Below are 26156 nucleotides of genomic sequence, written 5' to 3' on the forward strand. Positions count from 1 at the left end.
CTGAAATCTACAAACGCTCACTTAAAAATCAAGCCATTTTTAGTCATTTGATTATTTAATTTGCATATAATAAATAAAAATCAGTTTAATGATTAATAATCTTAATTACTGAACTTTAAGTGAACCTGTCTGTTCACGGTGGAGATGCTCTAACTGTGTAGCAACAGCAGAATACTTAAAAAAGAAAGAAAGGGAAGCTTCTGTTGTTTCAGTATGTAAAGTACTACTTGACCTAGGCCGAGGAACAGTATGATTGTGGACACAATGATTTTGAACTTGCTATGATATAATGCTCCAATTTTTTAAATAAATTAATCAGGCGGATTAAACTAATGTAACTTGGTTAAGATCACAATAATCAAGTTTTGGCTCTTGCAAAGGAGAGTTTGTTAATGTACCATGTTACTCTGCTTCCCATCATAATGATACTCTTCTCTTTAGTCACACAAAGCATATACCATAATATATTAGTCTTTAAGGTACTGCCGTATTCTGTATTGTCTCTCCGTCCACCCATTCCCCAGCAACTTTGAATAAAATCTGGATAGGTTATTTTGTTATCTATCACATCTTTGTTTTTCACCTGCCTAACCTAGAAAAAAGTTAAAGGTTTTCGGTTGCATTTGAATAATTTCAGCTGTAAACCAATTCATGCTTTTGTGGAAGTCCCATTGCACATAGTGGGGATTACTTCTGAGTAACCATGCATAGATAGAACTCTTCAATTTTTATCACTGATTTTTCAGTGATAAATGGAAGTACATTTTCCATTTAAATTTCATTTTCACTACTATGACTTCTGTACTTCCATTGACCTATATAAAAAGAGCTGTTCATAAGCAGACGTAAAGATTTGTAGTTAGTGCTGCACAAATACAGTTTCTTTAGAAAGCTGTGCAATTTCACGCTAACTAGAGCCAAATTCTCAAGTAAATTTGGTAAATTATGGTTCCTTTTTTTAATAAGGTCATCTTTCCATCTCACTACATAAAAAGGAACTTTTGACCATGGATGCAAAACCAGTCCCATTTATATTAAAATACAAAAATTCTGCAGTAAAATTAAACATTCTTTATAGTGTTCTGTGCATGTGAATCCTTTCAGTATCCCCATTCTCTGTGTGAAATCCTCAGAGTCAATAGTGGGATATAGCGAAGGTCAGCAGATACAAGTAGACCTGGATCTTTTCTGTCTTACATCTATTTGACAAAATGTCAGTTCACTGGATTAAAGGGAAGGAGTCTTGATTTTATACTGCCATGTGTGAAAAGACAAAAAACAAGTCAGAGGTGCTGCTCTGCTAACTTTAATGGAAATACTCTTGAGTAAGCAGTTTCAGGACTGGATCCTTAAGCCTTCTAATATTGTTGATATTTCTTAAAAGAGGCAAGTTAGGAAACTCAGCGAAAAGCCTATCAAAGACACTGGTAGTGTTAAGATTGCACAACTGGAGGATTTTTCAGATTTTTGTTTGTGATTCTGGAGCAGGCCAATATGTATGGTCTCAGGAATGTTATTTAAGTGCAGTTTCTAAAATTGCCAGTGTCAACGGCAGCAGTCAGTTTTGTGACATTTTATCTTTGCTACTTCATCCGACCCCGATGGCAGTCACATCAAAGTTTAACTTGTAGCTTACTATTTCTATTAGCCAATGAATAAAACCAATAAACAAGCAACTCATTACCAGTAAGAAAGAACATCTAAAAGTTTTATTGTTTCTGAATAGATTTGTCACTAGATATATTTGAATTGCTATGGAGCTAAGAATTGAGTTCCAGAGCTTTGTCATTTAAGTTGTCAACAATAAATTGGAATTTCATAGCTCATTATTTTCATAACTAATAATTACAGTTGGTAAAATGTCACTGTAATTGGAGCACTCTCTCTCTCTCTGTGAATATATATATATATATATATATATATATATATATATATATATGGAACACGCACAGAAAATATGCCTGATTCTACATTTAGGAATCAATATTTCTTAATTTACAACAGTTAAACACTGGCACAAAATAAATAGCAACAGTGGCAAACCTTTCAAAGATGTCAACACCAGCAAATTGTTTCTATATTTAATAGTTTGTTGCTGAGCCATCTTAACTATGATTGTTTAACTGATACTGCTTGTGAATATAATGGGATCTGTATAGGCAATGCATTTTAGCCCAATAACAATGCCAGCATCCTGAATATGGGTCTAGATTCTTCCCAAGACTGGACATTGCATTCTGGGACGTTTGGTCTCCTCCGACTATAAGTTAAGTTATGAATGGGTGCAGTTTGTCTTATGGTCGTTGTTCACAGCACAAATGAAATTATTTGTCATTACTTGGTTTGATACACGTTTGCTAATTTACTGACCCTAGCCTTAGATGAAAATAAGAATGATGTTTTAATCACCCAGTAATTCACGATCTATAGAACCAGATCCACCTATTTTGCTGTACTGTTTGAGGCCCAGAAGCCAGTCTGATGCAGAATCCTGTATACTATCATGTTTAAAATATTAGTGACATTTTAACCTAATAATAAAAAACAGTGCTCTCAGATCAGGTCTATTCCAAACCTGCTTAGTTTAAATAGTGTAATAGCATTAGGTAGCACAGGGTTATGGCTTGAACACTGACCTATTAATGAGCAAGTTCCTGGTTTAAATCTCACCACTGCCCTTTCACTCAGTGACTTAAGACAAGCCATTCTTTCTGATCCTCAGGCCCTTGCTATACTTTTTATAGCAATTTAGACTTCACTTCACATGGTTCAGCCTATTGCAAGCTCCCAGACCATTCTCTGGGTGGGAAAATCAGAATTCAAATCCCTGCTTGGCCATAAAGCTGACTGGGTGTCCTTGTGCCAATCGCTCTCTCTGCCTCACCTACCTCATAGAGTTGTTGTGAGGGGAAAATAGAAGGGGAAATGGCACCATGTACTGTATGCTGTTTTGAGCTCCATGGAGTAGTGAAAGGTAAGATAAAATATAATAAGTGAGAGGTATATATAATAAATAAAAATGATTTCTAAATCGGCTACTGAGGGACAATGAGTGCAAAAGGATATGTAGAAAATCAACTATTTTCCATTGTAAAAATAAAAAGTACTCCTCATAAGCACAGTGACTGATGAGTGGCGACTTTCTTCTTAAGTACTTTATCAGCCCGGTTCTATTGACTTTGATGAGAAGAATTTAAATTAAATTAAAGTTATTTTCCTTAACTGAGTTGAGATCAGGCATGGCTGATTAAAACAGGAGAGTCCATGAAGGCATTTCTTATGCATTGTTTTGTCATACAAATGTACACTATCAATTATTTTATGATATTCATTGTATATACAGTGGTACCTCGGGTTACAAACACTTCGGGTTACAGACTCTGCTATCCCGGAAGTAGTACCTCGGGTTAAGAACTTTGCCTCAGGATGAGAACAGAAATTGTGTTGTGCCGTGGCGGCGGCAGCAGCGGGAGGCCCTATTAGCTAAAGTGGTACCTCAGGTTAAGAACGGTTTCAGGTTAAGAACGGTACTCCAGAATGAACTAAGATCGTAACCAGAGATACCACTGTACATGAAAACTTAGCAGCTTCATTAGACTCAGTGCAATATTTCAGAAGGCTCTAATATCAAGCTTAACCCAGCCTTCCCCATCCTGGTGCCTTCCAGATGTTCAGAACTACAATTCCCATCAGGCCCAGCCAGCACTGTCTTGTTTCACTAGCATTTCTCAGCTAAAGAGTTGTACAACAGACAATTTATTAAAAAACCCAATGGGAAAACATAAACACAGGATGTAAGTGAGCTACATATCCTATTGAAATCAACAGCAAAACTCTCATTGATTTTAATTGTTCTAATCTCACTTCAGTGTCTTGCCAGTGTGGCGAACAAGGATATTAGGCCCTGACAAAGGGCACCCAGAAAGAAGACGCCCAGCTGAAATTGTGTAGTTAAATGAAAATATGATGGGCACCAAAGTGCTGGGTCGAAAATGCAGCCCAAAATTGTAAATTCATCTTATTTTAATATGATGTGTGTCTGAGCCTTTTGTATAGAAAAATGATTAATAATACAGATTTATGATATTGCTAGTTAGAGAGGCTTTGGTTGGTATACAAATAATTGGGTTTTCTGTGTTGAACTTCTCCTGTTGGGACACCGCTGGTTTGTTATCATGGCTGTTCTCAACAAGGTTAGTCCAGAGACCTTGATAGTCTTTAGTCTACAGTAGCTGAGCATTAGACCCAAAGGGTGCACATTACCTAAATTTTCTGTAACGTAACCATGTCCATTTTACTGGTGCCTGTATAGGAAAAGTGCTTGGTAGATTCTTCTTTCATTTGCGTCAGTAAATTGCAATGGGTTACTGAGGAGAATGGTAGTTTAACAGGAAAGCCAGTAGTTCAAAAATTCTCCCTACCCTGAAGATAGCAGTTAGGAAAAATGTGTTTTAATTTTTGCCCTTCACAATTATGAAGAAAAAGGAATGAAGAAAAAGGAGAGAAATTCGTGCATTGTTTTGACTGCACTTATCTTTCCATGATATTGTTTTACCACTTAGTTGCAAAAAGATGGTAAGTCTTAAGAGTAATTTACAAATGAGACCAATGCTCCCCCACCCCTATTTAAGTAAAAAAATTATGCCAGTGCCAATTTCTTTTTATTATTGTTGCTATTACAGATTAATAACACACATTTTCAGTTAATTTTCAATTTTCACTTGCCCTTTAAAATCACATCACTTTTATTGCCTTCTGGCCATGAAGGAAAACACACATGCACCTATAGTTATATATCAAACAATCCATAATGGCAAATTTAAAAAAGAATTAGGACACAAATCATGTGACGTTAAACACTTCTAAGTCTTATTGATTTCAGTGGGAGAATTAAATACATGGGTTGCAATTTACTAGGGGTCCATTACATTAGCATATATAATGGGAATGACCACTGAAAATGCATTCCTGAATTGATTTTAATTTTTCTCCCTCTTTCCTGAAATTTTGTTGTAGGTACTATGAGACTGGAAGCATTAAGCCTGGAGTTATTGGGGGGTCAAAACCAAAGGTCGCCACACCCAAAGTAGTAGAAAAGATTGCAGAATATAAACGCCAAAACCCCACCATGTTTGCCTGGGAGATCAGGGACAGGCTTTTAGCAGAGCGAGTATGTGACAACGACACAGTACCCAGTGTTAGCTCAATTAACAGGTAAGGATCTTTTGGGCAGTACAGTGGAGATTCATGTGGGCAGTGGTTCTTACAATCGTCTGAAAATGGAATGGGTCAATTTTGATTATTTGCAGGGCTCTTCACATGTGTAAAAGGCATTCATAACCATTTTGTGATCTGTTTCTCATGCAATGTTTGGTGCATTGAGCATAGCTGGAAGAAGCACCTTGTAAGAAATTTTCTGAAAGGCAAGATAAAAATGAATATACAAAATAAATAAATATGAACATTTCTTTCTCCACAACACCCATTGTCTCTGTCTTGAATTTCCATTTTTATGCCGTCTAAGACGCTGAATATTTGTTATGTGAAAACTAGGAGCGTAACTGTTCTAATGCAAAAAAGTGTGAGTCTATAACTTTGGAATGTAGACTGGGAAATAAGGAAGAACTAGTCTAGGACAAGGACCATGTGGTCATATTTTGCTAGATTTACCATCCATCTTTATTATTGATTAATTGAAAGTGAACCTGGGTAGATCAGTAGTGCATCTACTAATAGAAACAAGTGTGGTAGAATCAAGAGTGTCCTCCAGTTTAGTGACCTGTGCAATGTGCCTATTAAATCTTATGCAGAGGGATGATTAATTTTGCAAAATTCTTTAGAGATTCTTGCATACAAAGTGCTATCTTAGATTGTGTATTATGAAGTTTCTGTAATTTGTACTTGTCCGGTGCATGAACAGTCATGCTTATGAACAGTGTGTCAATTACTGCTTTTCTCAAGAAGCAATCACTGTCCCAATGTGCATAATTGTAGTTCATCACATCAAAAGTTAAGTATATATTTCATAGGAGAACTGAAAGATAATTCAGCTACGAGCTACAGTTTACTTCACAGTAGTTCTAGTTAAGTCCACTTTGTTACCCTGAAATAGATGGCTTGCAGATCGCATCCTTTGTGAATTATTATGTTAAATCCTGAGAAACCAAGCCCCATTAGTGGGAAGTGTCTCATGTTTAGGGTAGCAGCACAGCTTAAATTGGGATATTTGGATTTTTTAAAAAATATACAATTTATTTTAAATTTAGAAAATTCACACAAGTGGAATACTTTTTTGTATTAGAAACAACAACCCCAAAGAAAATTTTCATGGAATTTCATTTAAATGCTCTAACTTTATCTAACAATAACACACTATTTGTATTGCTGGACATGTAATATATAGCTGCAGAATTATTTTATTTGTTCTTTTCAATATCCAAGCATCTTTGGAACACTCACTAATTACTTAGTAATTTCCTCATAGGATTTTAAACTGTTTTTTGAAAAGGTTAGGGTACAAAAATTGCTGCTTTTTGACTGGTTACTAATCTAATTGCATATTTTCACCAGATATTTTGCAGTGAGAATATGCAGCTTTGCACATATTAATAATATGAAGAAAGTTAGTCCTGTTGAAATTAACAGGGTAATTTAAAGCACTTCCAGATTTCCACTATTATTGGATGAGATTCAATCACATACTGTACTGGCAAATTCAGGTTGTACAATTAAAGTTGATTGGGAGGTCTTGCACGGCAAACCAGCTTCACCTCCAGACTGACCTTTTTAAAATAAGGAAAGTGATGGGAAATTGTGCTAGAAAGTATGGGATAAAATTTGCTGGATGCAACATCATTTAACCTCCCCACAAGCAAATGAGAATGAATGCCCAATAAATTGCTGATATCACCTAATCTCCTTAAGAACTTTGTGCAGACGAATAATGATAAATGTTCAATAAGTGGGTCACCAGATATTGCAATTGATTTATGTCCCATTGAATTCAATAGATGTTGAGTGCAACATCTTTGGCTCCAACTTTTAATTCTAATGCCATTCAGAACATTGGCTTCTGTTTCCTAAACAGAATGAAATCTCAAGCACTTATATAGAGACAATAGAGCATAACCTAATTTATCTGCCTTTCCATATGCTTTGGTTATTTGGTATTTACGTGCCCTGTTGCTATGATCATTGCAGGACTGTGGGCAAAATTATGTGTTCAGAAAGTGTCTGGCTAAAATGAGGCTGTACTATTTTTGCATATTGCAAAGTCATTTATTTAAAATGTTTGGCTAAAACTGAGAAGTAAAACAACAGCTTGGCCTATAGGCCAATTAAGGGAAAGTACATGGACTTAAACCAATTTAGTCCCATTGATGTCAATATGGCAAAGCTGGCAGAAGCCCAAATATTCCTGGGTTGGTTTGGGCTGTCTGAACTATTTTTTGCCTGAAAACAACATTTATCTTTTATGTGCGCTAGAAACCACCGGCCCAGCTCTGCAATCAGCTATAGTCATACTACTAGTTATACTGTTACAAGGCACGTATCCTGATTCTATGCATAACTAGCAAGTTACTTAACGTTTTGACTTCTGCTACCTGCCCCAAATGAAATTGTTAATGAAGAATACTGAAAAAGTTATGTATAATACATAGCTTTTATATATTATAATACAGACCTGCTGATTCCGTCATTTTATAGCAGAGACTTTGAAGAACTGAGTAGGGTTGCCATACGTCCGGGATTTTGTGAACATATTCGGAATACTGCACTTGGAAGCAGTGTCTAGGAGGGAAATCACTTAATGTCCAAGAAAATCCGGGTGTATGGCAACCCATGTCAGCAGTGTCATTTTCAGCGATTTTCCTTAAAAAACTTTTCTGTCCAGATTTTCCCTGTTTGAAATATGGCAACCCTAGAACTGAGTATTATTAACTTTCTTCCTTCTCTTTATCTGGATGCCACCAGATTGGGGAAGGCTGCTTTGTAGAATATCATACATGAATAGACAGGTTCCTACCCAAAAAGCTTTAAGTCTAAGTTAAGTAGTGAAGGGGAAAACACAGCAGAAATGAGGGAAGGGGGAATGTAGAATAACAAAACAACAAAAGGAGGGAGGAATTTATTTATTGCACTGAAACCCACGTGGTTGCATTAAATATGGGTCCTTAAACATAGATGCACGCACACACACACACACACACACACACACACACACACACACACAATTCAATATAGAGCTGTGTCATGCAGCTCCACATTAGTCTCTGGGCACATCAGAGCAGCTAAGGTAATAGAGGATGGATGAGAGTAAATGCAGGTACATGTATTTACTTTTTTTTTATTTCCCAAAATTCTCTTTTGTAAACTCATGGGTGAAAAATACAGAGTTTGGCTGTAAACCTTAGAACACCAGCTGTTGGTGACCAGTAACAAGGGAAACCTATTAACTTCATGCTCTGCTTGTGAGAACACAATCGTACCTGTCTGGCCACAGCTGGTAACACTGCTGAACTAGATATATACCTTTGGTCTTCAGCTGCAAGGCACATATTATGTTCATAAAAAGAGCAGGCACGGGTAAATTTTTTGCATATTCCCCCCCCTTTCAGTTACTCTTGCTGTATTATTTTTGAATATTACTGCCTAATTACTTAAAATGATAAGCAGCTAAGTTCCGAATAAGTAAGTCACAAAACAGGTTGGTACAGTTTGCATGAGATAAACCCCCTGCTGCAATCTGTTCAATCTCTCTCTTTCTGTCTCTTTTCATACACACATTTATGTACATACATGAGGGGCCTAAAGGAAAGTTGGTACCTTGTTGATTTTTACATTTCAGAGAAAGAGAGAGAGAGAGAGAGAGAATTAAATCTCAATCCTGACTTATGTGTCTGGGACTGAGGTGTTCTAGTTGTTTCTTTCTTTCAATTCATTCCTCTAGGTCTGGTATTCGCAGCAGAGTCTTGATCCTACACCAATAATAGATAAAACACAGTGCTAGCTCAGCTGGGCCCCTGCTTACGTCATTTGTCTACTGTGGATATATAAAAAAATGTTTGCAAGATGACAAGTAAACTTGAATTCACCCCTAGTGAAAGAAATGCTTTATAGTTCTGGGAAGATAAGGTATAAGTGGAGAGACAATAGCAAATGGGCAGATCCGCGCACATTCTGACACAGAAAAAGTGCATGCTTCTGTCATCTACTGCACAACTTAACAGTTTCTAGGAGAGGGCAAACTGGTGTCCTTTGAAGAAGCGACTATGTCTCTTTCACCAAGTACATATTTTTGTATAGCAGGAAATATGTTGATCAGATATTTTAATTTATAAGATGCAGAATAAATTGAAAATGTGTAAATAAATAGAGTTTGCAGGGCAAAGAAAGCAGGTCCATCTGAATGTTATTTGAAAACCTAATAAAATCTAGCAAAATATTTAGGGATGATTCATAATTCAGGTGGCATTCGTGTTTTGCATGTAGTGTTTGATGCTTGAAAGCATGAAATGAGGATGTGTGCCTGTAAGCATAGGGTGGACACGCAACAGGGAGTCACGATCATCAGTTCATTCAAGGCCAGTCTTCTCTAACCAGTTGCCCCCACAGAAGAACCTCCCCACCTGCCTTGACTAGCTTACACTCCACATAGTATTGCTCTGTAAAATGGAGAAAGCTATGTCCTGTGTGGAAGCACAAAGCAGAAAGGAGACATATGGGGCATTCTGCCTTATATATTAAAATAAGAAGTGCCAGGTTGGTCCCTGGCCTGTCTGGAAGGCAACACCATCTCCTCCGTGCTCTGAACAATCCCATATGTGCATGGGATTGTTTGAGGATGCTCAGTAAGGAGGAAGTGAATTTTGTATATACTCAAAAATGTATTTTATTTTAATTGATCAGGAAGCCACTCTGGAAGCCTTTTTGGGCAAACACTGGGCAAAATACTTTAAAATAAATACATGTGCTTCTTTCTTATACCTAAAGAGAGAGAGAGAGATTACTTTAAATTAAGTGCTGTGTGAAATATCCAACACCAGCCCTGCTCTGAACCCTGTACAGATGCCAGCAGAGTGACTGGTGTGTAGGAATTGCACCAGTCACCTGTTTGGTTCCCAAGGCCATTTACTCAGTGCAAAACCACTCTACAGCCTTGTGCAGATTGAACAGGTCAGTTGCATGCTGAGATGCAGGCAATGTGAAATGTAGCAGCCGATTTGCAGCAGTGCAGATACAGCCTCCAGACCTTCATTCTAGCTAGATAGTGTGCAAGGCTTCCAGTGGAGAAGCTACTGTACATTCAGAGAATACTTGCAGAGCAGACCTAAGAAGTAGAGGCTCGTGTTGCCTCATCATCTTCAGACTGAAATTCTCAACTATGGGTTCCTGTTACTTTTAGGTGTGCCTCAGTTCCTACCCATGTAAGAAGGCTGCTCGCTGTGTCTTTGTATGATTCACTGCTCTTACCTTGCTTTCTTCTAATCAAACTCTTCTAGAGGTGGGTACTTTGCTGTATCTCTGCATTAGGTGTGATCAGATCAGCTTAGTCACCCATGATGCAAAGACAGAGCAGAATTAACCACCTTCTGCACGGCTCACTGCTCTGTTCCCTGGGCTTGTACAGTCTAAAACTATGTTTTAGAAGCCTTGTGCTGAAACAGGCCTTGAACTAGAATTGGGGGTCACAAACTCTTAAAATGCAAACTCTTTAGTGTACAGGAGTTTTCGGTTTTACTTATTTCTTTGAAATGTGCTTCAGCTTTCAAAACTTTTGGAAATATAGTATTACTCAAAGAGGGTCCCATCCTGAATTGTTCATTAAGTATTAACACAACACAACAACTACAACCAAACTCTTCAGGTGGAACTTGGAGTAAGCCCATTGAAATTAACAAGCACAACTACCATTATGCCTATTAATTTCAGGGGGTCTACTCTGAGTAAACCTTAGTTGAGTACCACCCATCATAATCATCTACATTTTGGTAAACGGTGCAAAGGAAGAGGCAGATAACAGTAATTTGGCACTGTCACTTTATGAGTTGATGTTCTGAAATGCCAAAGAGGAAAATGTTTTGTTTTTTTAAATGACAGGAGAGTGTTCTTCTGTGAACATACTAAACACGAAAAAACAAATCTGGAAGACAACCAGGCAAAAGCTGGGAGTGTGGCCAGGAACTCATCAGGCCACAAGCTGCCAGCTAAAATATTATATTAAAACAGGCATATATACTGTGTGGAGAATTATATCAATTAACTGTGTGCTATTTGATAAAAGACCGTTCTATAGTGAGTGCATCAATCTTGTTCTTATTTAAATCAATGGCAAGATCTCCATTTGCGTCACTAGGAAAATATACAGAGAAGACCTCCTGTGTTCAGGGCTCTTAATGCATCTCCATGGTGGATTTTCCATTGTTAACAATTGATTTTATTTTATGATAACTTCAGTTCTCCAACCCAGCATTAACAAAAGCCTAAACCATATGTAGCACACACACACATTTTGCTGCCTAAAATGTGTTAGCAAATATTTTGAAAGTAGATATGATTCTAGATATGTATGTATAAGTAAGTTGGCACAAAAACCTTAATTTATGGTGATGTTAATGTTTAGGGCATTTCTACAAGTCTGTTGTGATCAGCCAACAGGAATGAGCAGAGAGGAAACACCACAGAATTACTTACGGTAGTTAATGAGACATTTCCTGTTGCGAGGGTTTAGAACTGTGCAGATTTTGCTCACTGAATATTTGGTGCTGTGAGGAAAAGCAGCAATCACCCACAAACCTGCACCAGGGTCCACATTTTGCCCCAATCTGGATAAATTAGTCATGCTTAACTCCAGCTGAAATTAATGAGACAAGGTATTATTGAGATCAATAATATGTGTAATTATTATTATTGCAGTTATTTTATATCCATTGGAAGTCAATGGAATTTAAGTACTTAGATTTTAGATCCTGCGTTTTGGACACTGTGTTGTTTATATTGTATATTTGGCTTTGGTCCATTTGCTCAGCTGCAATTCTTTCAGTCTCTCTTGATGGGGTGATTACATATATGAGTTACAGTGAATGTCCAAGCATTGTGAATGATGACATTCACACATGAAAGTGGGCAATTCCAGTTTTGTGAATGTATTTAAGTAGACATGCATTTCCCAACTTTTCAGCTATGGCTGATAACACATTTAGGCAGTTCTCAGCTCAGTGCATCTTTTTGGTTTTCAATTTGGGAAATATAATAGTAATGAAGAGGAATAATTTTCTTGGACACTAATCATGCTTAGTTATTGTTTACATGCATAGCTGTTTTTTTGCTCTATTGTTGTATACCTAATAGTAAGTAGCCATTTGTCTATATGCAGGATTATACGGACAAAGGTACAGCAACCACCCAACCAGCAAGTCCCAGCCTCCAGTCACAGCATAGGTAACTTTTTTTTAATATACTTAAAAATATATAATGCAATTCATTCTAAAGAACTTTTAATCACTCTTATGGGCAGATAATTCTGCACAGAACACTTCAGCACACGTACTAATGCACCTTCTTTGTCATTCTCCAAGGGCTGAACATGGTAAATGAATTTTATAAATACTGCTAAAAGGTTTTGAATTTTACTGATTATTATGATAAATAGCTTTCACCATGAGACAGAAAATTGAAATCTAAACCAAAAAGAAAAAAAAAATCATCCCACTAATGGGGGTCTATAGAATGTCAGATAATTAAAGTAATAAATCAAGAAAGGGATAGTTATTCATAACATTTTCTGCATCATTAGTCAGTAAGTAGTTTTGAATGTGTTTTTTTCTTCTATCAACCAACCCTTCCATAATTCTTTGTGCACTTGCAATTTTGAGTGAAGAGGTAGCAAAACTTTGAAAACTTTTTACTGCTTTTTCTTCTTCTTCGCCTAATTCACATGCAGACCATCTAACTCTAGTCATTGAAGAGTGATGGATTTTATATTAGGGGTTTTTTTTTCTTGTGGAGTCTCTGACAGATGAGCATAACCTTGCTTAAAATAAGCCCTGTTAACTCAAACTACTTTTATAATATATTCAAGCTTATGTAGTCCTGTTGAACCAAATGAGTGAAGTCAAAGTACTTCGGCTTAACTGGGTTGTAAGGCATGCTTCCATAGACCACTTTGGCTTAATATTCACTGCCTCTTTTCTCTTCACTGCAGATTTTCAGATTTTTCCTCTGCCTAATCCTTTAGAACTGAATTCACTAAATTTTATCTTGAAAAATCTCCATATTTTCTGAGCTGTCAGCATTTTAGAATACTAACAACCTAATCCACAATCCAGCAAAAATGAAGTTCTTAGATTCAAGACAGTTAATCTCAGTGATTTCGGTAGGGACTAAATTGGTTTAAATCCACATACTTCATTAAAAATTATGGACTGGACTACAGGCAAGCAATCCTCTAACCATTTACTCTGGGATAAAAATCCTGAGTCCAATTTTAGAATCTTGAGTGAATCTCATGTATGAAGTGGTAACTATCTCAACATATAGGAGTTTTCAGACAAATTGCAGCGTACATTTCTGAATTGCACGAATATATAAGACATATGAGCGATGGTTTAAATAAGCCTCTAAACCACAGTTTCCTAAATACACAAACTAGAATGTCTACCAACCACAAAATTTAACATGAAAGAGACCACTCAAAACATACCCTGCATCATAAGTCCAATTGATGCAGTTCTAACATATCTAGGATTCCCAGTGAACTCTGTATAGCTTCAAGTATTGGACCGGGCTGTCCTTAGTATTTGGCAGACTGAGGTGCCTATCTCAGGAGCCATATTTTGGATGCTATAAGAGGGCAGCAAATTGTTAGTTATTTAATCTATTATTATACTTTTGGCTCTTGGTCTGTGCACCATATGCACTGTGTTGAGGCAGTAGTTCAGAGGATCTAGTGCCCCCAGTGCTATCTTTGTCTTACTCAAGTCCTCAAATGCTGAAAGAGTTGCAGATTACCAGTCATATCATAGATGTCCTAGTATCAGGGGTCCTAGCAAGAATGCAATCTACTGTCAATTTAGAGCAGCTTTTCCGAACCCCAGATGTTTTCAACTATAATTCCCATCAGCCTCAGCTGGCAATACTATGCCTGATGGGAATTGTAGTCCAAAACACCCAGAGAACACCAGGTTGCAGGCAGGTGCTTTATTGCGTTGGACATAAATGGTGGGAGATGTAGGCTCAAATATCTGCTTGTCCAGGGGTTTATTTGTCCAGGCGAAATAATCATAGCAAACTTTTAGACTGATGCATCTTGCAGGATGACGCCATATATGTTGACCTGAATGCCTTGGAGATGCAACCAGCAATCTTTTGTGAAGTAATATAGCATAATGTTGAACATGAGCTGTAAGCATACTTATCTGTAGTTCTTAGCTCATTTCAGCCATGACCTCTATGGCATCAATGGATTCCCTTAGGCAGCCACTTCTCATCTTAACATGGGGGTGATATAACACTAGCCTATGGTACAGAGTTTTTGTATCAGTTACTGATAAAATAAACATGAAGCATTTTGAGCAGTTTAGAAAAGTGCTATATCCTGTGACAAGGGTAGCTAACATGGTGACCACCAGATGTCTTGGACTACAACTCCCATCATGGCAAATGGTTGAGAATGATGGGAGTTGTAGTTCAAGACATCTGGAGGGCACCACACTGGTTAACCCTGTGGTATGCGTTAGTAAATGGCACAGATCTCTACCACTGTTCTCATGGTATACACAGCTGACTCTCAACTTAGGCAGGGGTTATGTTGCAGGGATAGTGCATAAAGTCAAAATCACTTATAGTCAAAATATATTGGGTGGAAGGGTGGGTGGAATTGCCAGTCTTTTCCCCCAGAGGCCCACCCCTCCCGCCTTTTATTTTTATTTTAAAAAATCATTTGCCAAGCCCTTGAAGCTGAATGCGCACAAGTTAAATGCACATACTGTATGTTGTGAGTCTACTGTGTGTATATATAAAAATAGGCAGGGCTGAATATTTTTGCAATGCTTGATAGGTACCTGATGCTAATTTAGCTTGCTGCTGTATAAAGCAGGTCTTTCTGTCAGCAACAAAAGCTAATAAGATAGGGCTGGGCTGTAAGACATGGCAGAAAATGAAATTTAAATGTTCCAGAAAGGTATCCAGGCTGCAAATTTCCCTGTTCCCCCTCTCCCAGCCTCCTGGTTGTAGGTAGTGGTATTGAAAAACAACTATCAAAGATGGCAGTCATGGAAAAGTTGTTTGCATGGCTTCCTCTCTTGTGTGGATATGCGTACTGATTGGTTTGTTTCTAAATTACAGCTTCCACGGGTTCCGTGACACAAGTGTCCTCAGTAAGCACAGACTCAGCAGGCTCCTCCTACTCCATTAGTGGAATTCTGGGAATTACATCTCCCAGTGCTGAAAGCAACAAACGCAAAAGAGATGAAGGTAAGAATAAACACATATTCCTTTCATATTCTTTTTTTATAGTTTATAGAAAGAGTGAAATTTTATCCTCAATCTCTGCTGCAAAATTAATTATCTCCTTCCCGCTACAAACCTGTTTCCCACTTAGAGATACCAATTTTCTTTGTATGTTAATTTGAATTAACACACACACACACACACACACACACACACACAGATAGGAGCTAATAAATTTTTATAACAGTAAAAATTATAATTTCAAAATAACCCATTTGGAAATTAGGAGCCAAACTATCAACAAAACAGAGAGATCTGAAAAGGCTTGGAATTTGCCTCCTTTGCTATACCATTTTGGAGGACACTGTTGCGAACTTTTTGTCTAGTGATGTGACTATTTTAATTTTACTTAAGAACTGGGTGGGAGGAAAAGCATGAGATTCTGACATATTTCCTCTTGACTAAAATGATAGGGGCTTGCGGCTTTCCAACACCAATTACTGTATGAATTGACAACATGGTAAAACACCTTCTGTTGCATAATCATTTTAATATGAGAACTGGGCAATGCCTCTGACTCTTTTTGCATGATCAGTTTGACTGAGGGTAGATTCACATTATGGTTTTTAATGCTGACTTTTTTATTTTGAAGATTTCTGAATAATTTAAAACTGTCTGGGTACAGAAAGCATTGTGGCAAATAGTGGTGGCACGAGATAAACCTTTTGTTTAAATAGACTTGCTTTTGTTGAATGAGGCTTTTGAATGGTTCAGCACAAGTTCATTAGCATCAACTTCATTCAGCATTTCCTGGTTCAAGTCACTTTCTAAAGACTTTTCAAAATGTGCCCAGTTGCATTTTAAATTAAAATCATTTACTAGGCTGGATCTGTCTGTGCTATGACTGAAATCTGTAATTGGTTTGATTTGTAGATTAATCAACTGAAGTTTGGTTGATTAATTTGTATGACAAATTTTTAACAATAGAGGTATGAATTAAAAACACATTTTGGTTTATTATTTTCTTACATTTTCATAGCTTACACATAACAAAAATTCTCAGCAGCTCATGAAGCAATATGTTTTGGTTGGTATGCTAATAAAACTGGGATTTTTTTAAAAAAAGAAGGGAAAATATTAAAGATTATATTCTGTTCAAAAAAGAGTGGAAGTTATGTCTATTTAAGTTATGTTTATACATCCTTAAATATTTCAAAAAAACACCTACGGTGAGGTTCTGATAATGTGTAATGTCATTCAAATTAAACTGATCAGTTACCAATTAACAGGCAGTAAGTACTATAATCAGGTAGTTTTTAAAATTCTAGTGTGCACTTAGTGTACACAAATCTGATGAAAAGTCAACTCATGTTGGCTTTGGAACACAATTCCCCCCCCCCCATATGTGAACAGACAGTGCTGCCTCCAGTTTTGGAGGGCTTTTACGTAAAGTGCACTCATTGGGCCCCCTTCCTTAAAGGGCCCACCTGCTGTCATTGCAATTAATTACCTTGCCCAATCTGTATAAGCACCCATCCTATGGTGTGATCTTTGAGGATGCCCAGAGATGTCTGCCCCTGATGCCAGTGAGCTGAATTCTATGATTATAATAATAGAAGTAAAACTAAGGTTTGGAAACAAGCTTTTCAGCTGCCAGAAATAGTCACTTTGATGATCCAGTAATTCTCAATAAATGTGAAAGCACTGATGCATGTAAATGAAACTCGACCCTTCCACTGAAAGGTGTGGGGAGCCTGCTTGCAATGTGAACAGGGTGCACCCAGTGTTGCTCTAGTGCAGTTCCGCTTTCTGCAGAGGAAGTGTTTTAGGTTTAGGGTTGTTTACAACTGTATGCTCATCAGGAGTTCATGAATGTATAAAGCGGTTTGCTTAAATGTCTGCAATGAATCACCAGAGAACTAACATGTTCATAGCACTGCTCCCCAAAGGGTTTTCAATTGAAAGTCACAAATTCAGCTGTGAGTCACCAGTTGCTGAGCAGTCCAGTTATGGATGTGCATGTGTGAACTAGTATTGAGTGCAAAACTTCTGAGTTGGAAATCATTTTAATTATAATCTGTTCTCACCATCTGTTTTGATGGAACTTGGCCTAATCTAACAGTTCCACAGATATAAAACTAATGCTTAGCAAGCATTTGCTGCTCATTGAAGGTTCAAAGCACTTTACACACATCATGACAACAATTATTGCAATCATCCAATAAGTTAGGTCAGTATTACCTTGCAGGCAGGAATATTAAAGGTCTACATAAATATATTTAGTGAATTTACAATTGAGGTGAGAATTGAACCAGGTTTTCCTTGGCCACAGCAGTGCTCTCCACCACAACGCAACAATTCTCAACAGCACATAATAATATATGTCATAAGGAAAAATTGATGCTTTATTGAAATCATATAGCCTCATTAACTGTTCAGTTTGTTTCACCCATAACAAATAAGTTATAGACAAAACAGGCAGCATAGCTGATAAACAGATAGTAGATAAAACCACTTAATCAATGTATATTTATTCTAAGTATATCTACAAACATAACAATCTGCATTAACTGTGACCAAATGTAGGGGGGAAGTCCTCCAGATATACCAGGGGTCACCAAACCTTTTCAGCAAACCCTCAGACCTTGGGGGGCCAGGACTAAATTTTGAAAAATAATAATGAACAAATTCCTATGCCCCACAAATAACCCAGAGATGCATTTTAAATAAAAGGACACATTCTATTCACATAAAAACATGCGAGTTCCCAGACCATCCGTGGGCCGGATTTAGAAGGAGATTGGGCCAGATCCGGCCCCCAGGCCTTAGTCTGCCTACCCATAAAGCTAAAGGTAAAGGGACCCCTGACCGTTAGGTCCAGTCACAGACAACTCTGGGGTTGCAGCGCTCACCTCACTTTATTGGCCGAGGGAGCCGGCGTACACAGTCATGTGGCCAGCATGACTAAGCCGCTTCTGGCGAACCAGAGCAGCGTACGGAAACGCCGTTTACCTTCCCGCTGGAGCGGTACCTATTTATCTACTTGCACTTTAACGTGTTTTCAAACTGCTAGGTTGGCAGGAGCAGGGACCCAGCAACAGGAGCTTGCCCCGTCGCGGGGATTCGAACCGCCGACCGTCCGAGTGGCAAGCCACAGTGCCACCCGTGCCTACCCATGGCATATACTAATCCACTGATGTTTAATAGTTCCTTTGTATTGTAGATTAGGGTACATGTGCATACCTGCTACATCTACTACAAAGTAGTATTTTACTCATTTATTTTTGAGGATCAGTTTTTGGCCAGTGTGTTTATGTTTTGTAGGGACAGAGCCGCTTAGGTATTGATGAGTACAGCTGTGCGTCTTACTTTATAAAACTGCTTACAATGCACTGGGTTGGTTTCTTTTTCCTGAGAAGTGGCTCTTTCATCCAGCACAGCCTTCTGGTAGTGGGAGAAGGAAACCTCAAATCTGCTACAGAAGGTTGGGAAGCCATTTGCAATGGCTTGGGAAGTGGCACAGGGGGCTGCAGGGGGAAGGGAGAATCTCTGAAGATTGCCTGATCCCTATTCAGCTGATAGAGGGCTTAGCAGGATCCTTACATTAGTGGAGGGGAACCAACTGGTTATAGAAAGATGATGATGATGATAATAATAATAATAATATTAATAATAATAATAATAATTTTTATTTATACCCCGCCCTCCCCAGCCAAGGCCGGGCTCAGGGCGGCCAACAAGCAATAATAAAAACAAGTTGAATGAATACAATTTAAAAACAAGATTAAAATACAACATTAAAATATTGAAACATTAATAGATAAACAAATTGACCCCAGCAATCTCTTTCTTGTGTGTGGAATCCTAAAACAACAAAACATTTTCCTTCTGTTAGGTTCTTCTAACAAATTAAAAAAGAGAAACTTGGAAATGCATTCCTATTAATACATTTGGGAGTAAGCCCTATTGAACTCAGGACATGTGCTGCAAAATGCCCACACTGAAAAATGGCTATAGATTCGGACCAAAGAGTTGCCCCAAAATGAATTTCCCAGTTTGAATGCTATCATAATTTTGGCGGAAAAAAGAAGAAGGATGTGGTTATTTAATTATAGGGAGCAGTATAATGCATAATATACAGAAGGGGGCCAAGTTAACATTTTTTTTACTTTTCCAAAGTGCAAGATTCAGCCTTAAATATCATTTTTGCATAGTTGATATATTCACAGCTCTGCTCAAATATGGTGGGAAATACTACGCAGTAATTATGTTCCGCTTGCAGGTGCTGTCTGAGCAGGGCTAGCTAGTGGTATAGAACGGGCTCTTTCCTTAGAACTCATAAACTGTATCCATGACACACTATGATTCATTACCTTTTTCTGTTCACCTCACCATTGACATTCTTTAGCAGATGTCACCAGTCTTTAACTCAGTGGGTTGCATGCCTGGTAGCAACAGGGGCAAACTATATCAGACAATCTTTATTGGTTTATGTAGCTGAAGGTGTCATTTCCCCCTCCTGTTGTAATATGAATTCAGAGCAGATGTGTCTTAGTGGGGGATCGGTTGTTTTCACTTATAACTAAAGGACACACTACTGGAGACTGACAAAAGAAGCAGAACATGGACAGCAACTAGACAGTAGATGGTTGCTAAATAGAGATGAATTATTCACCTCCCCCCTTCTTAAAAGGCAGATACTTTTAGCCACAGTGGTGTTCATGAACATGTTAACTCGCTTAAACTTTGCTAATTTTCCACTGCCCCCCCCCAAGTTAAGAATGCATATTGGGAAAGAAAAGCTACAGGAGAAAATGTAGCCATTTTATTTTATAGTTTCAAAGTTGCAGGGGAAGTCATATGGTATAACAACTGGCCATGTGAAAAGGAATTGTGGTTTATTATATGCTATAAATTAGTAGAGAAATAAATGCTTTGTAAATGTTACAAATGGCTATGTTTTCAAGGTATTCAGAGTGGGAACAATGGAAATGAGTCTAATTTTAAGAGGATACCAGGTGAATGCCTTCTGTGATTATTATTGCTGCTGTATAATGCTATTTTTCTGTTCTTGTTTTAGAGTTAGTTTATAACTGATGTTTTTAAATTTTTATTCATGGGTTTTACCGTGAGCTCTTCTGAGGAAAGATAGTATATAGATATTTTAAACAAACAAACATATAGTACTCTTAAAGTACTGTTCCTACTAACATGACTAGAAGATACCTTGACTAGTTCATTCATGTTGCTACCTGCCCACATAGAAGTTGCTAGCTTAATACATGCTTCCTATAATTACTCACTGTAGGGAATAGGTCCCATAGCATCTCAGTATTAAACTGGTGGAATGCAGATTTTGATCATGTGAAAAAAACACTCAACAGTACTGTGTCAAACATTGCAAGCAAGTTTTTAGTGTGGAGAAGATATTTTGTTAACATTTAAGTACTTTTCAGAAATAGATAGATGATAGATCCACTAATATACAAACATTTTCCTGAGATACATGAATACAAACATTTTCCTGAGATACATGAATGCAAACATTTTCCTGAGATAAGGAGTACACCAGTCTTGGTTGTACTAATACTGGCAATATGATGTAAAAGCATTTGGCCTTGATGGACCAAATTTTATCTTGTCAATTGTTCTTTTTGCATCAGCAGACCTGCAAAAGGCCTCAGAGAAGCTCACGAGCAAGGCATGATAGTTATAGCCACATCCTGTTTGTCCTCCACATCTCATATTCAGCCTTAGTCCTGTGTTATGTGGTTGATTAAGGCTGTGTACACACTGCTATTTACTCAGGGTACGTTGTACTCTCATGTAACAAAAAAAAAGGTAAAGGACCCCTGGACGGTTAAGTCCAGTCAAAGGCGACTATGGGGTTGCAGCGCTCATTTTGCTTTCAGGCCAAGGGAGCTGATGTTTGTCCACAGACAGCTTTCCGGGTCATGTGGCCAGCATGACTAAACCAGAGCGCACTGAAACTCTCACTGGCATGCTTTCGAACTGCTAGGTGGGACAGAGCAACAGGAGCTCACCCCATCATGGGGATTTGAACCGCCAACCTTCTGATTGGCAAGCCCAAGAGGCTCAGTGGTTTAGACCACAGCGCCACCCACAGCCCTTATATCTCATGAACACATGACGCTACATATGATGTAGCGCTCTCCTATATTTTCGCGAGAAAAACTGCTGTTTAATGTGTTTCCCTTCAAATTAGCTTCAATCTGAAAGCACAGATGACAGTTTCATATATAGGTGTTCCAGGGGATGGTGGTGGTGGTCTGCGGGGGCAGGGAAACAAAAAATGACAATGTGCATCAGCTAAAGACATGTTGGCTCCCTCTCTGGTGTGTACAGCAATGTGGAGATATGACTTGTAATGCAATGGTGGGAAACAACCTTGTTGCATTTTAAGCTGCTAATGTGTACCTAACCTGAGAGGAATAAAGAGGACACGGGAGCAGATATGGATCAGAAGGGATTTATGCATCCAAGAAAACTAGAGCCAATAATCAAACAAAACATTCTGCACAGTGTTTGAGCGTGTAGACATTCAGTCTGAGTTGGAATTAAATGCATGTGTCTAAGGCTGTATTTTTGTGCAATGCATTACATACATGTATTTTCTGTTTCATTGTGGCCCAGTCAATGAAGCTGCAGAGAAAGCCGCCTGTAGGCAGCAGGGAAGGAAATACTTTCAGTCCCCAAATAACATGCTGTCCCATAGATTATCCGGTTTATCTGTTTATCTTGTCTGCTTGAGCAGAGTGTGCAGGGCATTCTGTGCTTCGAAGGTGTTGACAAAGCCATCCAATTGGTCACATCCATTTTAATTTTGACTTATTTTGTTTTGCAAGAGGTCCAAAAGGCAGAGAAGGAGGGGTTTTTCTTTTTTCCCTTTTACGTTCATAACGTAATCTGTTCAAGGTAAGACGGATCCTATGCCACACCTATTGGAAAACGAGGACAAGAGACTTCTTTAATGAAAAGTTTTTCATTTGCATTCAAGTGCTGCTGTTGCTCCCTCTGCTGGCAGGAATGTTGGTAGCTCTGGAAATCCATCAGCATGGCTGAACTTTCCTCTTCTTTAGAGACTTTAGGTCAGGGTTGGGAACCTGCAGGACCTCCATATCATTGGACTGCAACTTCCATCATCCCCAACCACCATGACTAATAGCCAGGGATGTGGGGAATTGCAATCCCAATATTGGTTTCTCATCCCTGTTTTAGCAGTTACCCCTGCTTTATGGAATGAATATTCTGATTTATTTATTTTTTAAAAAATAATGCATATGATGAGGTGGACATAAAAGCTTATTCCAAGGTAAAATTACATCGACTTCTTCAAGACTTTTTAGTTAGTACTGCAAGGCTCTTTGTTTTGTTTTTTTTTTGATGCAAAAGACCAACACTGCCACCCATCTGAAATTTTGTTTTTAAAATGTTCACATTTTAAGCTCTCTGGAAAGTAAATTATATATATATATTTCCAAATATATAATTTTCTTTCCAAATAGTTTCAAATGTGAACATCTAAAAAACAAAATTTCAGATGGGTGGCTGTGTTAGTCTGTTGAGATTTGTACAAGACAAGTTATATAATTAATCTCTATTCTTACTTGGTTTTGTGAATGTTTCTTCTGTTCGGCACGGTCTGAGTATGAGAGAGAAATGAGTGTAAGCTACTACAGTATACAGAAACAGATACTTATTTAAACAAAAAGGTGTGCCCCATGACTTTTGGATTTGAGAAACAAATCTGGATGTAACATTTACATGAGTTACAAAAAGAAATTTTTCAGAGACTGCAATGCAGAGGTGCCACAGAATTATTTTCCCCCCATAAAGGCTGACTGGAAAAGTCACAGCATACAGAGAAACCAGGGGGATGAGTGGGGCTCTTCTTTTAAGGAAATGCTATTGAATGTTGTTGTATTATTATTGTTTCTATAAACGGCTTAGAGATTTTTATTACATTAAGTGGTATAATTATAAATAACTGTAGGGTTGCCATACGTCCAGAATTTCCTACACGTATAAGGAATAATGCAGTCTGCAATTGTGACTGGAAAGAAATCAGTAAAAATGTTCGGGAAAATCCGGATGTATGGCAGCCCATGTCAGCAGTGCCGTTTTTGCCAATTCCCCATAAAAATAGTTCAAAACTGGCATTCCCCCCCCCCAATTTTGCCAAAAAAAAGCCCAGCTTTTCTGTCCAGATTTTCACTGTTTGAAATATGGCAACCCTAAATAAATGTGACTTTAGCTGTTTATTACACTGAAATTGCATAGTTTACAAACTCTGCTAACCCGGAAGTAGCTGCTCCTGGTTGTGAACTTTGTCCCAGGATGCAAATGGAAATCGTGCGCCGGAGGCATGTGTGCAGCGGGAGGCCCCATTAGTGATAGCACGCCTCAGGATAAGAACAGTTTCAGCTTCAGAACGGACCTCTGGAACGAATTAAGTTCGTAACCAGAGGTACCACTGTAGTAGTATTGATAGTGCATAATTTGAAGGCAGTATTTTGCACTTATTATTTGCCAAAGAATAGCCAAATAATGCCAGTGAACAATCTAATATATGCAAGTTGTGTCTGCATATATAAAATTTAGAGGCACAACAAGTGACTAATTATACTTACAATCTGATCTTTGCAAATATTTCTCCTAGTTCCTGTGACTCCCCCCCCCGCCCCCTGCTGGTATACACTATTAAAAGAAGCACAATAAAGCTTAACACACTGTGTTATAAATGTGCAAGATGCATGCATTTGCTGAACACCTAACACTCCGTTATCTAAGAAGAAATCAAAACTGGATTGAAATACCCACCCCTTTTCCAAACCAATCAAAGCTGCTTAGGTGATAGTTCTAATTCGCTAGTATAAAGAATATTCATAATGTTGAGAAGGGTTGGGGAATTTCTTTATTATACTTCATGCAATTATATATTTTACATTTTGCTTATGCGTTCATGGTATGTTAAATATATCACTAGAAATTTGTTTAATAACTTCTTTATAGAGAGAGATGCTGGGGATAAAGTATGGGCTTCTTTGTAATTTTTCTTACTTTATTATTTGCCTTCTGATTCCTTTCTTTTTGCAGGGCAGTTTTTGCTGTGTGTGCATATGCATGTATGGATATGTGCTCCTGGGTGTTTATATTTCGTGTTGCCAATAATTCCATGTGTACACTGGAATTCCATGTATATATTGGAATGTGTATATTGTTGAGCTTTGCCTGCAGTGCTATCTGGGTTTTGAGCTGGACTGTACATGGTCTTTTGTGATTCTTTCACAACCTCTTCCTAGGATGAGGGTGATTTTCTTATTGGATAAACAGCCTATTACTCTTTTCAAAGAGGCACATGAGCTGCCACCTTGCCATTATCTGAAATTCTTGTTTTGGGCGGCTATAAGAGTATAGCCTCTGTCCCTGTAGAATTTGCTACAGGGTGTGCCTTTCACACCAGTGCAGACTTGTAGGTGCCTCAAGTATCTCACTACTTTTGTGGAACTGATTCAAGCACATACCAGAAATTTACAGTGGATTAAAATATTCTGCAACAAAACCACTTAGAAATACACACATACTTTTTGCTGTTAGGAAAGTGATGGGGAAATACTCTGAAAAGTTTAGGGTGAACAAATGATTAACAGGAAGATGTATGAAAACCCTGGTAAGCAAATCAATATGAATGCTCATTGATTGTTGAATAACTACATTGCAAACAACTCAGAAGGAATGCTCATTAAAGAGTGGGTATAGTCTAACTTTCTGATGTTGTTTGAGCAAATCAGGATGAATGCTAAACAGGTTGTCTGAAGGAGCCCGTAGATGGTTGTGTTATTCCAAACATCCTCCAAATGTGTCTGGATGTTATATTTGGGGGCTGCCCAGAGAAACAGAGTATAAGATGCAGAATGACAAATATTAAATATCTGGAATATTATAATTTGGAAAGCCTGGATGATATAGTGGTTAGAATGCAGGACTGGGACCCAGTGGATGAGTGGGCCTGGGTTCCAATTTCCCGTTGCCAGGAAACAATCTGGGTGACCTTAGCCTAACCTACCTCACAAAGGTGTTGTGAGATAAAATGAGTAACTTCCACACAATTTAATCTCACCCTTTCTCCAAGGAACTCAGAGCAGTGTTGCTGAGGTTCTTGCTGTCTTATCCTCCATTTTATCCTCATGATCTTCATCTGGATTTGAAAAGGAAAAAATAGGAATGGCACCAATATGAGAGGGGAGGGAGAAGGAAAGCTGGCATCTCAAAGGTACACAGAAACTCAGCTGAGGGCACAGCATGCTGTATCTAGGTGCCCCTGAGGAAGAATATACTGTATATGAAATGTGTTGAGCTATTAAATTTTTGTTCCTGGGTATCTTTGAGAGGTGTTTTCTTAATTTGGAGTCCCCCCAAATAGGGGGCGTCTTATAGGCAGAAAAATACGGTCGTTCTTCAGTTTGGCAATCAGTACACAAACAGCTTCAAAAGATTAAAAGGAGGAAGGAACATTAACACTGGGGATTATCTTGCTACCTGTTAGCTTGCACATAAAACTCTTGCAGCAATCCTCTCCTTGCAAGATAATGTACCCAATCTAAAAATATTGGCAACCATGAGGGGGAAAAATACAAATTCAATTTGTATAGTAATAACATGACCAAAACAACAACAACATCTCA

General features: G+C 38.0%; 1 protein-coding gene across 4 annotated transcripts in view; it reads left to right on the forward strand.

Moving 5' to 3' along the window:
* PAX5 (paired box 5) overlaps positions 1-26156 on the forward strand; it is a 265758-nt gene that overhangs the window by 66321 nt on the left and 173281 nt on the right. For all 4 annotated transcript variants that reach the window (XM_083593706.1, XM_083593703.1, XM_083593705.1 and 1 more), the window contains 3 exons: positions 5017-5214; positions 12377-12441; positions 15346-15474. In XM_083593706.1, coding sequence (XP_083449832.1) covers positions 5129-5214; positions 12377-12441; positions 15346-15474 — 280 coding nt within the window. In that variant the 5' untranslated portion in view covers positions 5017-5128. The remainder of the gene's footprint in view (positions 1-5016; positions 5215-12376; positions 12442-15345; positions 15475-26156) is intronic.

This window comes from Podarcis filfolensis, assembly GCF_964270895.1.
Source record: "Podarcis filfolensis genome assembly, chromosome: 17".
In the NCBI taxonomy this organism is placed as follows: domain Eukaryota; kingdom Metazoa; phylum Chordata; class Lepidosauria; order Squamata; family Lacertidae; genus Podarcis; species Podarcis filfolensis.